The sequence below is a fragment of the Podarcis pityusensis genome, assembly GCF_964106645.2.
Source record: "Podarcis pityusensis genome assembly, chromosome: 3".
NCBI lineage: Eukaryota > Metazoa > Chordata > Lepidosauria > Squamata > Lacertidae > Podarcis > Podarcis pityusensis.
The window spans coordinates 77,042,806-77,058,328 of record NC_138026.1 but is presented as its reverse complement, the minus strand read 5'-3'; the positions used below and the strand labels follow the sequence as shown (position 1 = coordinate 77,058,328).

Below are 15,523 nucleotides of genomic sequence, written 5' to 3'. Positions count from 1 at the left end.
TACCTAAGCTTAGTATTGTGCTTCATTACTCGAGAGTTTTGTCTAATCCATGTCTCAAACACATGCAGATGTTAAATGCATCAGACTGTGCAGCAAGAACCCCCCCTTTTTTGTCTTTTCAATAGAACATTATATTCTTGTATTTGGCTCACATTTTAGACATACTTTGGAATGGACGTGTCAGCTGTAGAAGATCCAGTTCAACGAAGAGCCCTGGAGACTATGATAAAAACATATGGACAAACCCCTCGCCAGCTGTTCCACACCGCACATGTCAGCAGACCTGGATCCAAACTCATTATGGAGGGAGAGCTCCTTGCTCCCATGGGGCTATTGGTGCAGCTTGCATTCAGAGACACAAAGGAGCAAACTAAAGAGATCACATATCCGGTATGTCAGAGTGATTCATAAGGCTGCTTAATATTAATTACCGTATTTTTCGCACCATAGGACATACTTTTTCCCTCCTAAAAAGCAAGGGAAAATGTCTGTGCGTCCTATGGAGCGAATGCAGGGGGGAGGCAGGCGGGAAAAGCCCCCAAGAGCTCTGTGCGCTCTTGCGGGCTTTTCCACAGGAGGGAGAAGGGACTGACTGGCCGCATCAGTCCCTTCTCCCACCTCCCAGAAAAGCCAGGAGAAGCTGCAATCTCTTTAAAGGGGTTGTGCGGCTTCTGCGGGCTTTTGGGAGAGGTGAGGGAATCCAACGACCTCCCAGGAAAGCCAGGAGAAGCCCTGCGCAGCGTCTCCCAGCAAGGAGAGGTTGCGCGGGGCTAAAGAGGAAGCCAAAACAGCGAGTGGGATCCATCCTGCTCGCTGCCTTGGCTTGTGCCATAGCCGCGCGCAACCCCTCCGGCAGGGAGAGGTTGTGCGCAGCCTGTACGCTGCTCTTTGGGGCTGGGGGGGAAAAAGATTTTTTTTCTTGATTTCCCCCCCTAAAAACTGGGTGCGCCCTATGGTCCGGTGCGCCCTATGGTGCGAAAATACGGTAATATGTGGCAGCTAGTGTGTGGGGTTTTTTTGTAGGGGAGTATCTGGAAGATTCCCCTTCTTTCTAACCAGAGAAGGGGATCCTGTGGCCTTTCAGGTGTTCTTGGACTCATGTTCCCAACAGCCTCAGCAGCACAGTCAGTGTTTGGGAATGGTGGGAGTTGTTGTTCATCACCAATTGGGGGGGGTACACATTCCCTACCCTAATACTAAAGTTTCTATCTGTCTGAAAATCACCCTCTTATATTTCACGCTGTTTTCCTTTGACAAGGAGATATTTCAGCTGGACTGCAAAGCATCAAGTAATCTTTCATGTTCCTGATTACTTGATCGTTTTATTTTCTCGTGTATTATTATACAGGAATCCATGTCAGTGTTGACCAGAGAGTCCACAGATTTTCCTTTAAAAGGAAAGAAGAAACTCATATTTAAAGAAAGCGTTCACTGATACTAATCTCCAAATGTTGTCACTACGTTTCTTCACAGAAATGCTTTATCAAAACCTGAGATGATTAGATCACACACTTTATTTTCCCCAAGAATGCATTTTACTTACTCTAAAAACATTCAGCATACCTAATTCTCAACCTCCATGTGGCTTAAAACTCACAACACAAAAATCTAAAATAATAATAAAATCCACATTAAAACCACAAATTTTAACAAACCACAGATATTAACATCAAATCCAAGCCCCCATTAACACACACACACCCCGGCAAAACAGCTACCAGGCTACCCAAAGATAAACCAGCAAAAAGGGAAGAATATTGTAAAAGCCTTTGAGGGCAGCTAGGTTTTTATCAGCACTGATAAGGTCTGGTATACCTCACTTGGCACAGGGCACCTCAACAGAAGAGGCTCTAGCTCTGGGTATTGCCTGTTGTGCTTTTGGAGATGAGGGATATGAGTTAGGGCTTCAAGATGATGCTATTCCGAAAATGGAAAAAAAATAAAGATTTGATATAATCTACCTTTAGCAAACTCTTAGGCCTGGCTCAGATGTAGTGATCCAAGTGCAGTTTATCAGCCTGGAAACAAGTCCTGTGCCTTCATGCTCCTTCTTCATGCCTCTCTTTCCAGCCTTCATTTGCACCCTGCTTCAGAAACACTTTCCTAGTTTCTTAAACTACAGTATCTTGTGATTCTAAATTGCGAGACTGATTTAAGGGCTTGCAAACCAGGAAATAAGCTAGGATTGGCCATTCCAACCCAGTAAACCATGGTTTAGCTTAGCAGTTTGGAATTGTTGCATCTGAATTTTGCCCTTTTGTCTTACACTATTCCGTGCTTCTATTTTTCCTTTGATATTTGTTCTAAGACCTTATATATCATTGAAGCTACCTTTGGATAAATACCAGTTTAAAATTTATGTATTTTAAAGAAAATTGCATTCAGCTTGAGATTTAAAAGGCTTAGCTATAATGACTGTTTAAAATGTGTTAGCTGACAGCTGTTTTATTTCCTTATCTCTTAGAGTCCTTTACCTTGGATTAAAGGCTTGAAGTGGGGGGAATATGTAGGTTCCCCAAGTGCCCCTGATCCCCTTGTCTGCTTCAGCCAACCACATGGAGAAAGGTTTGGCTCCCTGCAGGCTCTGCCAACAAGAGCAATTTGTGGTTTATCCCGGAAGTTCTGTCTTCTGATGATCTATAGCAAAGAGCAAGGTAAGGGTGCTCAGTGGTCTCTGCAGTAGCATTGCAAAAAAGATTTCATGCTGCCAGCCTAATTGTCTCAACTGCTCTGCTGTCCAGTCTCTCACTCATTCAAAGATTGCAGCTAATATAATGCTGAGGCCTGACTCATATGTTACCTGGGTGGAATAATTGCTGCTGAGATCTCAAAGTGCATGGGAGAAGAACTGTGTGGGAAGCAGTTTGTGAAGTGGCTCCCATGTGAGTTGGAGCAATTTTAGCCACATCTACAGATCCATCCAGAAATAAGTGGTTCTGCAGATGTACTAAGAATCTGCTCCAAAGTCACTTCATGCAGCCAGTTTCCTATGTGGTTTGAGATCTCTCTAGCAATTGTATTGCTCTGATCACATGTGAATTGGTCCCAGTAAACTTGTTAAACAAGGCTTCTTCACTGTGGGAAGTGGTTTTTATGTTTAAGAAACTGAAGAATTTCAAGTGTGTCTGTTCTCTATCAAGTTCAGGGTTTGATATTTGGATATACAGCACAGACAAAATTAAAAATAACCACGTTATTGAAGGCAGAGGTGGAGAAACTCGGATCCAGGGGCCAAATATGTCTTCCCAGACTGTTTTGTAAGGCCTAAAGTAATCTCCCTTGGCGACAGCCCACACTGGCTTCACCAGGATTTTTGCTTTGCTGGAATATGACCTTCAACTCTGTTAATGCAAAGATAACACCCACCTTTGCCTGTGTCCCACATGCCACTAGCATGTGGCCCTCAAAAGGTTTCTTAGCAGGGAATGTGTCCCTCCCATTTGAAAAGGACTCCCTACCCCCTGATTTTAAGACTTTATTGGAAAGTGTCCATTTGTTGCTCAGACGTTCAAACAGTGGAATTTAAAATCAAAAAATAGATACATAATATGTGTCTTTTTGTTGTAGACTAACACACTGTGAGTTTTCTACTTAATCTGAATGTCCTGACTGCTGTTACAGGTGTAAGAAGCATGCACAGTACAGATATCCAGTGGTCAGCCATTCTGAGTTGGGGATATGCCGACAATATACTGAGACTGAAAAGCAAGCAAAGTGAACCTCCAGTGAACTTTATACAGAGCTCACAGTTTCATCAGGTAAAAGCCATTTTTATTTCACCTATAGAATGCCATGTTTGAAAAACAGTGTTCATCTGTGGCAGCGAAACCAGACCCATAGCATCTTAGATGATATGCTGGTTCAAAGATAATCTCAGTCTAATGATTTATGTCCAAGAAATCAGTCTAATGATTTTGTCCAGATGCTTGCCGTTCTTGCCCCTCTCCTCCCATTACTTGTCTCACTTTGGCACTTCTGTAATGGCTTATTAAAATATTGGTTTCCTATTCTATTAAGATCAGGAAACTGGTTTAATCTCTGTTTGCTAACCACGAACTGATCCCTGATATCATATCCTTGTTTTTTAACAGAGATTAAACCACAATTTCTTGGTTTTGATGTTATGAGAAACTGTGGTTTATTAAACCCAAGATGGAAACCAATCAACCATGTGTTATGGTGTGAAAGGGATGAGGGAGCATGTGGGCACAATGTTATGATTAAATTAGGCCAAGACCTAATACACATATTATTATAACATGAGCTTTTATGGACTGCACCCCACTTTAGACAGTGTTCATCCTCAGGTGGCAGCTATATATTTGTTAGTGGGGCCAAAAGGCCACACTGGAAATCCGGCCTTTCTTATTGCTGTTTCTTATGAATGTGTGTGAGCAGGTCTGCAACTGAAGAAATGGCTTCTCATCCATGAGGGCTTATACCACTATAAATCTATTAGTCTTACGTTCATGTCCCTGATTTTCCTGGACTTCTGCTTCCTCTGGATTATAGAGATGTAGATAAACTTGCTAACTCTGTGAGCATTTCTTCTAGTAGTATTTGTTTACTACGTTTCTGCCCTGCCCTTCCTCCTCAAGGTAGCCCAGGGCAGCAAACAAGCAATAAAACAATGCAACTAAAACAAAACATACTTATCACATTAAAACTTTAAGAACATCTAAAAGCATTTTTAAATGGTCACATGCCCTCATAATTAATAATTTCAAGGTTGCCAAGAACAGTCTTTTTCAGCCGTCAAATGCCCGGGCAAATAGGAATGATTTTACTTTCCTCCTGAATGTGCATAATGAGAAAGACCAAGACCAAGAGAGACCTCATTAGAGAGGGAATTCCACAAACAGGGAACTGCCACCAAGAAGGCCCTGTCATAGGTTAGCACCAGCCGGGCCGTACCCAGTGATAGCACCATGAATAGGGCCTCCCTACCAGTCATCACTTGACTTGTTCACTTCAGCAAGACTATAGGAAAATGATTGTTCATAAATCTATGGCCTTTTAAATTGTGTTTGTTTGTTTGTTTGTGTGTGTGCATTATTGTTTTTGTTTGTTACTATGTTATGCATTATTGTGTTTTTATATTGTAAACTGCCCTGTGAGCCCCGAATGAAGGGAAGTATAGGAATTTAACAAATAATGAAGACAGCTATTTACCACTGTTAATATGAATGAATATGAAATCCAGAAAAGGTAAAGTAATTGAACCCAGTTAGGCTCATCTGCCGGCCTGCAATAGGATTTTCTGTTTTTTTGAGGCGCAGCTCCCTCTGCACAGCTCTAGAAACTACTTCTGGGCTCCCCCCACAAGGTTTGGATTCAGCTTCCTTTGTGGTGTAGAATAACTGCTTTCAGATTATGAAAGCAAGGAGCCCTGCTGTGCTGGGTGGCTTTGCACCCTCATTAACCAGCTGTAGGTTTCTCTGTGATTAAGAGAGCTTTAGCCAATGCACTTCCAAAAACCGCTAAAGAACTGAAAAGTGTGGGGTGTCTGTTCTGCCTTGAAGGGTCTTTGAGATGAACAGCAGGGCATAAACTTAATAAAAGCAAAAGTAGTGTGGGATACTATTTAAATGTCTCTCACTTTTTCTTTTATGCAAGGTAACAAGCTGCGCTTGGGTGCCTGACAGCTGTCAGCTTTTTACTGGCAGCAAGTGCGGGGTCATCACAGCATATATGAACAGATTCACTAGCAGCACAGTAAGTAAATGAAAGAGAAATAGTGACTAGTTAAAAGCCTGGCTATAGTAAATCGTATTTATTTTTCTCTCTATGATTATAAAAACAATAATACAAAGAGAAATCATCTTAGCAAGAACTGATCCCCCCCTTGCCTTTTGTGTTGTTGTACCAAATTGGTTTTCTGATTGGGCTGCATCTTCTAGAAAAATGTTTTATCATTGCTTAAATTGCAAAATGCTTCCTCTTTTTTGTGGGTTTGCTAGATAAATGAAGGTTTGGAGCCTAGTTCCATGTGATGCAGGAGATCCATGATTAGATCTCATTTTTATTTTACATCAATTACAGAAGTTAAAATTTTAAAATATTGTTTGTGGTAAATGAGAGTGGTGCTTTAAAGACCAGAAAATAAACTGATACAGCATGGGCTTATATTTGGTCTATAAATGCTCTCAACCTAAATGTGGGCATTTCTCCCATTCCCTTCTGCTCAGGTGTGACCATCTTTATGGGAGTCCCATAGCTCTGGCATTTCTACACACAACAGACAGCATGCAAAGGAAACTTCTGTGTCTAGTCTGCTTCTCAAAATAAGGCCATATGGTGTGACAGCATGTTCACTGGCATCTGTTTTGGTTTCTGCTCCCAGCTGACTAGTTTAGGTGGACAACTTGATTCGGTGCAGGGCAGGAAATAATTATTATGTATTTTATTTGTTAGTTGCTTTTGTCACAGAGTGACCCAAAGCTACTTGCATTAAAATCAGTTAAGAACAACAACATAGTCATGGGATTGTAGAGTTGGAAGTGACCATGAGGGTCATCTTGTCCAACCCTAGCAATGCAGAAATCTTTTGCCCAATGTGGGGCTCAAACTCACAACTCTGAGACTAAGAGTCTCATGCTCTACCAACCTAAAAACCTAAAAAAGCACAGCTATACAAACAAAAGGCAGGGCTGCAGATCCCACCCCGCTAAAAAAGGCCACAACGCCAATCACGTGTGAAGTAACTCATACTTAAGAATGAAAGACATACAGTGTGGTTCTAAACTATTTGCGTTGCTGTTTCTACCTGAAATACCAGCGTGAGATGGCAACACAGTGCTATGATTTCTAACATAGTGCAGGCCCTATACCTTTATCCTGGCACAAGAAATGACAGGCCCTATACCTTTATCCTGGCACAAGAAATCTTAGGCTTGGTACAGGAGAGAGACAGGTCTGTTTTTTAATGGGCTGTTGGAGTCTAGCACCACATTGATGCGGCTAGCGTATCTAGGAAAAGTGTTGGTTCTTGTCTGTCGCCTCTTCCTTCTGTTCTTACCAGCTTCTTTTATTATGATGACGATTCTGCACCTCAGTTAGTTTTTTGGCTCTTCAGAGAGGAACTAAACAGTAGTAAAGTTGGGCAAGGTTTTATTTCCTTCTCGCTGCAGTTTGTTCTTAACAATGGCAATGTGAAAGACACATCTAGATATAAATTAGTCAAGCGACGATGTGTCTTGACAAATAAGGCAGCTGTATAGAGCTTTCCTCTGTGCTAATAACTATGTGAGACATCTGAAGATGCTACCTTTCAGCGCTAATACCATACTACCATTTGTTTGTCAGCCAAGTATTCAGGTTGTGTGTGTGTTTTATGTGGTATGGATGCTTTTGACTTGAGCAACCCTCACTTACATGTTGTTGTTTTGATAGCTGAAATGGAAAAACACAACTGTATAGAATAGGAGCTATCAGTGATGCAAGTGCAAATTGTTATTTAAAACATCTAGACCCCACCCGCTAGCTTAGCATCAGACCTCGTTTTGCAATATAGTTTTGTGCCCTTCTCACCCCCCCACATCCCAATTCAACCAAAGTTGGAACTTAGTGTGTCTTTGTTCCTTTTCAGCCATCTGAGATTGAGATGGAATCTCAAGTGCATCTGTATGGCCATACTGCAGAGATCACCAGCTTGTTTGTCTGCAAGCCTTACAGTATAATGATAAGCGTGAGCAAAGATGGAACTTGCATCATCTGGGATTTGAACAGGTACGAATATACTTCAATATATCCTCATGCTGGCTTGACTGCACCCAACTTCTGTATTTTAAATATTGAAATATAATGTAGGATTGACTTCTGTTTCATTTATCATAAAATGGATGGTGATAATTAAGTACTATCCCACCCGTACTATATAAAAATATTGTAGTCAGATATTCATAATTGATATTGGAGGCAGGCACATCAAATAAAACATTAATTGAAAGATACAGATACTTTCAACAGCAGTGAAAGCTGCTTCTTTCATCACTGAACTCTGATTCTTACAGGCTCTGCTACGTGCAAAGTCTTGCTGGGCACAAGAGTCCTGTAACAGCAGTGTCTGCTAGTGAAACGACAGGTGACATTGCAACAGTTTGTGACTCAGGTAGGTACCTTCTCAAAAACAGTGCTGTGGTTTGTTTCCTTCCTATTGGGCAAAGGCAGGTGCAGGACAGACATAATTTGAGCAGTGTGTGCTGCTGGTTCAAGGGAGGCTATCATTTATTTCAGACTAGCTTACCTTGGTGTGCAAACCAGACCATTAAATCAGACCCTGTAGCTCAGTCTAAGCTGATGGACAATGGCTTTCCGACTTCAGACAGGAGCCTTTACCACCCCTCCCTGAAGATGCTAGGGACTGGATGTAGGACCTGCTGCATCAAAAGTTATGCTCTTCCACTGAGCTGTGTGCCCCTAAAGGCAAGATGCAGGGGTTCTTATTGGCACATACTAGCAAAGACTGATCCACCAAACAGGGCTGAGGAACCAGAACTGGCCAGTGGGCCAGATCCTTATCTCGTCCACTGGCAAACTATGGCAGGTAGGTGGAACCCTCCATAATGACACCTGCCAAAGTTCAAAGGAGGTCTCTGTAATGGCTGGTCATTGCTTAGAGCAACCTTCTTTGAAGACGAGCTTTCAGTGCCAATCAGCTGAAAGAGGCTTCTTTTAAATGGTGATCAGCTGATTGCCTTTTGAAGTTTCTACAGAGAAAGCAGATCGTATTCTAAGTGCTGGGAAAAGCGCTTTGAATACAAACTACTTCCTTTGCAAAGAAAAAAAATGCTCACTTTAAAAACAAATGTGTTGCTTCCCAAGCACCCAAAATCTGCAAGGGGCTTAGCAAGCCCTGTCTTTGGGGCTTGACAGGTAGGTGTAGGGCTTGACAGGTAGGTGTAGTGGCGTGTGTAGCTCAAGAGGCCTTGTCACCTAAAGGGGAGCTTCATTTCCCTTTGTTCACCATTGAATGCTGTTCTAGAGGGTGATCCCAACATTCAGTGATGGGTTTGAAGGGCTGTGGGGTAGGAAGGTGGGACCAAACACTCTGCATACCTGTGATTCCTGGACATCATGTTTACTATGCGTTTTCCTGGGTGAAATGATGCTACATTGTAAAATCTGTATGTGTGCGAACACAATCACATGAATCTCAATCTCTCAAAGGTTTAATGCTTCAGCTAGCTCTTAAAGAGTTTCCATTATCTGAAGTTAAGGCCCAAACATCAGATTTGTTATCCAAGATACTGTATCAGAAAAATTCCTGTGGGGGATATACAAGCCGAAATTGCTTTTGTTAAAATTACATCTTCTCCTTGCTTCCTGATATTAAATAACTGGTAGCATGGGGACTGTATTAAAATGTTCATTAAGTATACATGCAAAAGCAAGACAAATATCGGTGATATTCCCATTGGCTCTGCAATAGAATTAAAACAAGCAGCGTAGGTGTTCCAAAAGAGGAGATTCCGGAAGAGAATGTGGATTATCTGTAGCTATTTGTAGGTTACTGCACATCTCTAGAGACTGAATTGATTTATCAGCAACTCTCTAAAATCCTAGAGAGATTAATGGCCAGTTTACACCTTCATTTGTTTCCGCTCCTCAGCTTGAGCTAAAGGTAATAATGACTCTAGTCACTAGATACAGATGGGTAGCCGTGTTGGTCTGCCATAGTCGAAATAGAAAAATTCCTTCCTGTAGCACCTTAAAGACCAACTAAGTTAGTTCTTGGTATAAGCTTTCGTGTGCAAGCACACTTCTTCAGATACACAGTGTATCTGAAGAAGTGTGCTTGCACACGAAAGCTTATACCAAGAACTAACTTAGTTGGTCTTTAAGGTGCTACAGGAAGGAATTTTTCTATTTCTAGTCACTAGAGTACTTAAAGGTAAGGAGGGGTTGGAGTAGGGATGGGAAATGATGTGTTATATATCTAGATATTAGTTTTAACCTGTTCCTTTCCTTAAGGGATTTAAAGCTAATCAATTTTTAAAGCTGCCTGCTTGCCACCTGCCTCTTTATAAATTCATGTTGGAGTTAGATTTTCTTGCTGTTCTGATACCTTTCTTATTTGGTTGATTGGCTGGTAAAGTTCAATCAAAAGTCATGACCCAGAGGTGTGTTGTCTTCATTTTTTTAAAAAAATGAAATATCAAATGCTTGTGTTCCTTTTTATATATTTTATTCTTCTTCCTTTATATATGGGAAAGGGCATGGAACTATGTGAGTCACCAAAGCGCTTTCCCCTTATCAGTGGAAATAGATGTCATTTTTACCTCCCTCCATGAGGAATTCAGCACAGCTTTTCATGCCTATTGTCTGAGCAATAGCTGCAGAGTCACAAAATGCAGCCTGCTACTTCTCATCATGTCTACCTGGCCCATGAACAATGTTCAAGGCTAAATTAACAAACACCCCTTGCTCTTTCAAGGGTGGGCACCACATTACCTTCCACAAGGACCCCATCTGAAGATCTCAGACAAATTACTGGGGGGAGGGGGTCTCTCGCTATCTAAGCAGAAACTGGATCACTACCGTATTTTTCGTTCCATAAGATGCACTTTTTTCTTCCTAAAAAGTAAGGAGAAATGTCTGTGCATCTTATGGAGTGAATGCGTGGTCCCTGGAGCCGAATTGCCTAGGGGCGAAAAGCAGATCATGCTTTTCTTTTTTTTCTTTTTTTTTTTGAAAGAGGGAAGTGGGTGTTGAAACAAAGCCGCTGATCGGCAAGCAATCAGGAGGGAGATAAGGCTGCTGGTAAAGGAGGCTGCTGGGGGGGGGGGGAGGTGAAGACAGCGAACTTGCAAAGAGAGGAGACAGGAATACTAAAACAAGCAATGAGGAGAGAAATTAGAAGAAAAGGAGAAGCAAAAAACTGTTCCAGCTAAGAAAAAGACACTAAGGCAAACAAGAGGGAAGGGAGTGTTGAAACAAAGCCGCTGATTGGCTGATCGGTAAGCAATCGGGAGGGAGATAAGGGACGCTAGAGATAAAGGAGGCCTCCTGGGAGGGGGCAGGTAAAAGCATATGGATCCTCAGGATTTTTGCATTGGGTCACCCCAGATTCACCATCAGATCACATAGCATGTCCATGGCTATAGCCTTCACCAAAAAAAGCACGCATCCACTGTTTCATGGGGCCACAATGGCACAAAAACGTGGTTACAAAGCACGAATCCACATGGATTCTCCAAACTCACCGTCAAATCACATGTCTGTGGCCACAGCATAAACCACAAAAATCATACACCCACTGTTTCATTCAGAATATTTTTTTTCTTGTTTTCCTCCTCTAAAAACTAGGTGTGTCGTATGGAGCGAAAAATACGATGTTTGGGGTGCTTTAGTTCATGAAGGCTAGATCGCCTACAAGACCCTCTTTGACTCTGTGATTCTATTAATCTGGCATTTCAGTTCTGTTTGTTAATTAGATGAAGTAATGGTCAAATATCCATTATGTCAGTCTGCACACCAGGAAGTGGCTTCACGTAACTTACATTTTCTTCCAGATGTTGGATGCTCTCATCACACTGATGTAATACAATTGTAAAAGTAGCTGAAGGCGCATTTCAGAAGGCAATCTTTCTGCATTCCCGTTTAGGCCATATGATATCTCCTGGGGGAAGAAATATACTTTTCTCCAGTACATCCCTAAGCATAGCCTGGTAGGAAGCCAGAAAATGCATTGGTTCTGTGCTGACCTTTCCATCAGTTGGGCCATTACATCTTGCATGTCTTTACTTGGACTGCTGGAAATAGAAGTTTTCTCTGTTGCCAGTCCTTATTGTATCCATTGATATTACGTTTTAATCGTGCTTCAAACCACTTTGAGAAGTAGTTTGTATCTAAGAAGCTGTATGTGAATGTTTATAAAATAAAAGAAATGGGAAAATATTTGAGATCCCCCAGATTAGAGCAATTTAGGGGTATCCCTTATATTGACAAAGATGTCCCCCTGCAGTCCAGTAACACCTTCAGTTTGTTCGTTGTTGTTAGGTGTGATTGGTATTACCTATTGATAATGCTATTGCTTCTGTGTCATTTGGATTTTATGTTTTTGAGAAATAGTCAGTACCAGAAAATGTAATGTCAGCGCTTGCATATGATTGTATGCTAGCCCTTCATTCTTTTGAGTGGTCTTTTGGGTAGTATATTGTTTCATCTAGATCATGTTCTGGATTTTATTTTGCTAATGCAGCTGTTCTATTGCGTTTCAGTTGGTGGTGGCAGCGATCTGAGACTTTGGACCGTGAACGGTGATCTTGTGGGACATGTGCACTGCAGGGAAATTATATGCTCTGTTGCTTTCTCTAACCAGCCTGAAGGAGTCTCTATCAATGTGATTGCTGGAGGGCTGGAAAATGGAGTTGTACGGTGAGTGGTTATGAGAGACAATTTTCCTTTTTGATTGCAAGTGCTCCTTATAAAAGCTATTCTTTGGGAAACTCTGTGCCATACTTCTTTTCCCATGCATCTGTTCTGAAGATGTTATTTCTGTGGAGCAAAGGGGACAGCTTCCTCCATACAGTAACCCTAGTTTCACAGCTTTACAACAAGGTTGTGAAGGAGGGAGGGCGCTCTTGCTTCAGAAGGGACCCATTTGCAGCAGATGAAAAGGGTTTCTAAAAAAACCCAGTTTGTCCATGACACTTGCACTAAAAAGGTATACATATGCATTAGCGCAGCAAGGTCATGGGTGCGTCTGAAAAATGCCGAAAATCTGCAACACAGGTTTAACCAGAGACTCTGGCAGGACACAAAACGAGATGAGAGTGCTAGTCTTACAATACTGCAGCCAAATCTCTGAAAAGCTGTTTTTGGACTGTATGCGGTAGCAGTCATTCTGTCTTTGTCTTTTCCTTAGGTTGTGGAGCACGTGGGATTTGAAACCTGTGCGGGAAATTACATTCTCTAAATCAAATAAACCTATTGTAAGGTAATAAACAAACAAACAAGGAAACAAACAAATGGTTTCATTTTGGAACACAGCAATTTACTGTTATGTTTTGAGAACATGGTTTTCTGTGTAAATTGATGCCTTTGAAATATGTTTTGCTTACCTTTTTGAAGTTACTATTACAGATAATTTTGAGAATTCTGCATTACTGTCCGTTACTGAATTTACTGTCCGTTTGCATCTATTTGTGTTCCCATTTAGTTTGTGTAGTCCACATATTACCTTCAAACAACACCAATATCAATTTCCCCTGTAAATTTGGGTTTGTCTGATATGGGGATAATCCAGTAAATTGGGGGAAATTGGGCTCACAACTGCTCTCCTGAGGGCCGCAGTTGATCAGTTTTTGTGTTCATTTGTCAGTACAGTGGTACCTCGGGTTACAAATGCTTCAGGTTACAAACGCTTCAGGTTATAGACTCCGCTAACCTGAAAGTAGTACCTCGGGTTAAGAACTTTACCTCAGTATAAGAACAAAAATCGTGCGGCGGCTGCGGGAGGCCCCATTAGCTAAAGTGGTACCTCAGGTTAAGAACAGTTTCAGATTAAGAATGGACTTCCAGAACGAATTAAGTTCTTAACCAGAGGTACCACTGTATCTGCTACTCCCCTTCCCATGCCCACGACTTCCTCAGTGCTTTCTTCTTTTTCCTGGCTGTGCTCATAATTATTTCTGGTGCGTTCCTGAATGGAGGAATAAATATTTTTTCTTTTGATCTGTCAGATTACATAAAACGAGAAAACTGCAGAAGCAAACCACATAAAAATTTGTTAGCAGCAAATAAATTGGGCAGCAAACTGAAAGGTGTATGCCGAGAATTTACTTTCAAAAGCCATTTCTTCTGCAGTGGGCTAGTAAAGGCACATCAGGAGCGTCGCCACATATATTTCTTTCCATAGATATTTCACATACATTTTCTTTTGACCCCTAAGATTTGCAGGAAACCAGAAAACTGCACAAGGAAATTTATGGTTGCCTGACTCTGCACTCCAGCACAAGAGGCAGCTGGAATGGGGGAGTGGGGGGTGGGAGAGAGAGAAAGCTCACAAAGAATTAGAATAAAATAAGAGTGAGTATAGACTTGATGTGCGGCATTTTCCTTGGGACCTATTCAGGGGTGAGGGTGGAGGAGCTGTTGCAAACATTCCTAACGTTTTTCGGAATTGAGTGAATGTACAACGTGCTGTTTTGCACGAGACTTTTTTTTTTTTTTTAGAAAGCCAGGGTGTCAGTGTTGAAAATAAATGTATGTATTAGCACAGGTATATTAAAGCTGAGTCCGTTCCCCCCCCCCCCACAACCCCTTTGAGGCGCATCCTTAGTGTTAGTGTTTAAAATTCTCAATAACCCGTGAGATGTGACAGATTTTTTGTTTTGTTTTTCTTTACAGCCTTACATTTTCCTGTGATGGCCATCATCTGTACACAGCAAATAATGAAGGAACTGTTATCGCTTGGTGTCGCAAGGACCAAAAGCCCTTGAAACTCCCCATGTTTTACTCATTCCTGAGCAGCTATGCAGCTGGCTGATGGCTGTTCTTCCTCCTTGGCCTTGGTTATTTTGAAGCGCTTTCAGTCCAGGGTAGATTATAGAACTTCTTCTGTTTACCTGGATCTTGAAATACTCTTTAACATCTTCATGATAACTGAGAGTAGATTAGCAATATATCAGTGAAAGGCTGCTACGAATGCTCACGCACCAGACCATATCACTGGTTATAGGAAACTTCTGGTGTGCTTTTTTTCAGGAGAGAGTAGAAGCGCTAACCCAGAAGTTTAAATGCTGCAATGTATAATGTAAAAATATTTTTACAAATCATTTCGTGGACATGTATATTCTAAATCCTGAAGCGCTAATGGTGACTTCTGCCCCTTTGTGTTGTAAAAAAATAAAATAGAATTAAAATACTTCAAAGGTTTATTAAAAAAAACCAACAAGGTCGGTTTGTGTGTATAACTTATTAGTTGACTGTAGTACACCTTTCTCTAGAATGGACACACCCAGTTACCAGTGTTTTAAAATTCAAGAACTCAGATTTGCTTTATAGAGAAGCAAATTAACTCTGTAGGTGTCTCTACACCAATGTTGTTGAAATACCTGAAGTACAATTCTATGAAATGTGATTCTGTTTATTCACTGTCTTAATTTATAACAGACCATAAGTCTATAGCAGTTTAAGTATATATGGTACCTGTACTTTAATAGGCAAAACTGTTGTGACAACATGAAGCAATACAGAGATCTTTCAAAATAATTTCAAATTGTATAAATCCCAAAGACTGGAACATCTTGTGGTTTATACTCTGGACATCAAGAATGGGGAAGCAGAAGCAGAAGTATGCTTCTATTTGTCATGTAATAATTGTAAAAACTCTGTAATGGTGGATGGGGAGGGGAGCAGAATTATGGCAATTTGGCTAACTGAGCAATTCTGTTAATTCAGATATTTAAACTCCACCAAAACTATTTTTTTCCAATTCAGTTTTAGCAATGGTAGGGGGTTGAAAAAGTATAAATATCATAATTGTGTTAAAATAATTTTGATTTGTTTAAAAACTGCC

At 41.1% G+C, this 15,523-nt stretch overlaps 1 protein-coding gene across 4 annotated transcripts in view; it reads left to right on the top strand.

Moving 5' to 3' along the window:
* The window catches only part of LYST (lysosomal trafficking regulator), an 81,242-nt gene extending 66,350 nt beyond the window's left edge, over positions 1-14,892 (top strand). For all 4 annotated transcript variants that reach the window (XM_080997587.1, XM_080997588.1, XM_080997586.1 and 1 more), the window contains exons 45-53: positions 160-390; positions 2,465-2,654; positions 3,622-3,758; positions 5,617-5,715; positions 7,589-7,728; positions 8,013-8,110; positions 12,222-12,378; positions 12,869-12,940; positions 14,353-14,892. In XM_080997587.1, coding sequence (XP_080853713.1) covers positions 160-390; positions 2,465-2,654; positions 3,622-3,758; positions 5,617-5,715; positions 7,589-7,728; positions 8,013-8,110; positions 12,222-12,378; positions 12,869-12,940; positions 14,353-14,491 — 1,263 coding nt within the window. In that variant the 3' untranslated portion in view covers positions 14,492-14,892. The remainder of the gene's footprint in view (positions 1-159; positions 391-2,464; positions 2,655-3,621; positions 3,759-5,616; positions 5,716-7,588; positions 7,729-8,012; positions 8,111-12,221; positions 12,379-12,868; positions 12,941-14,352) is intronic.
* The last annotated feature ends 631 nt before the right edge of the window (positions 14,893-15,523 follow it).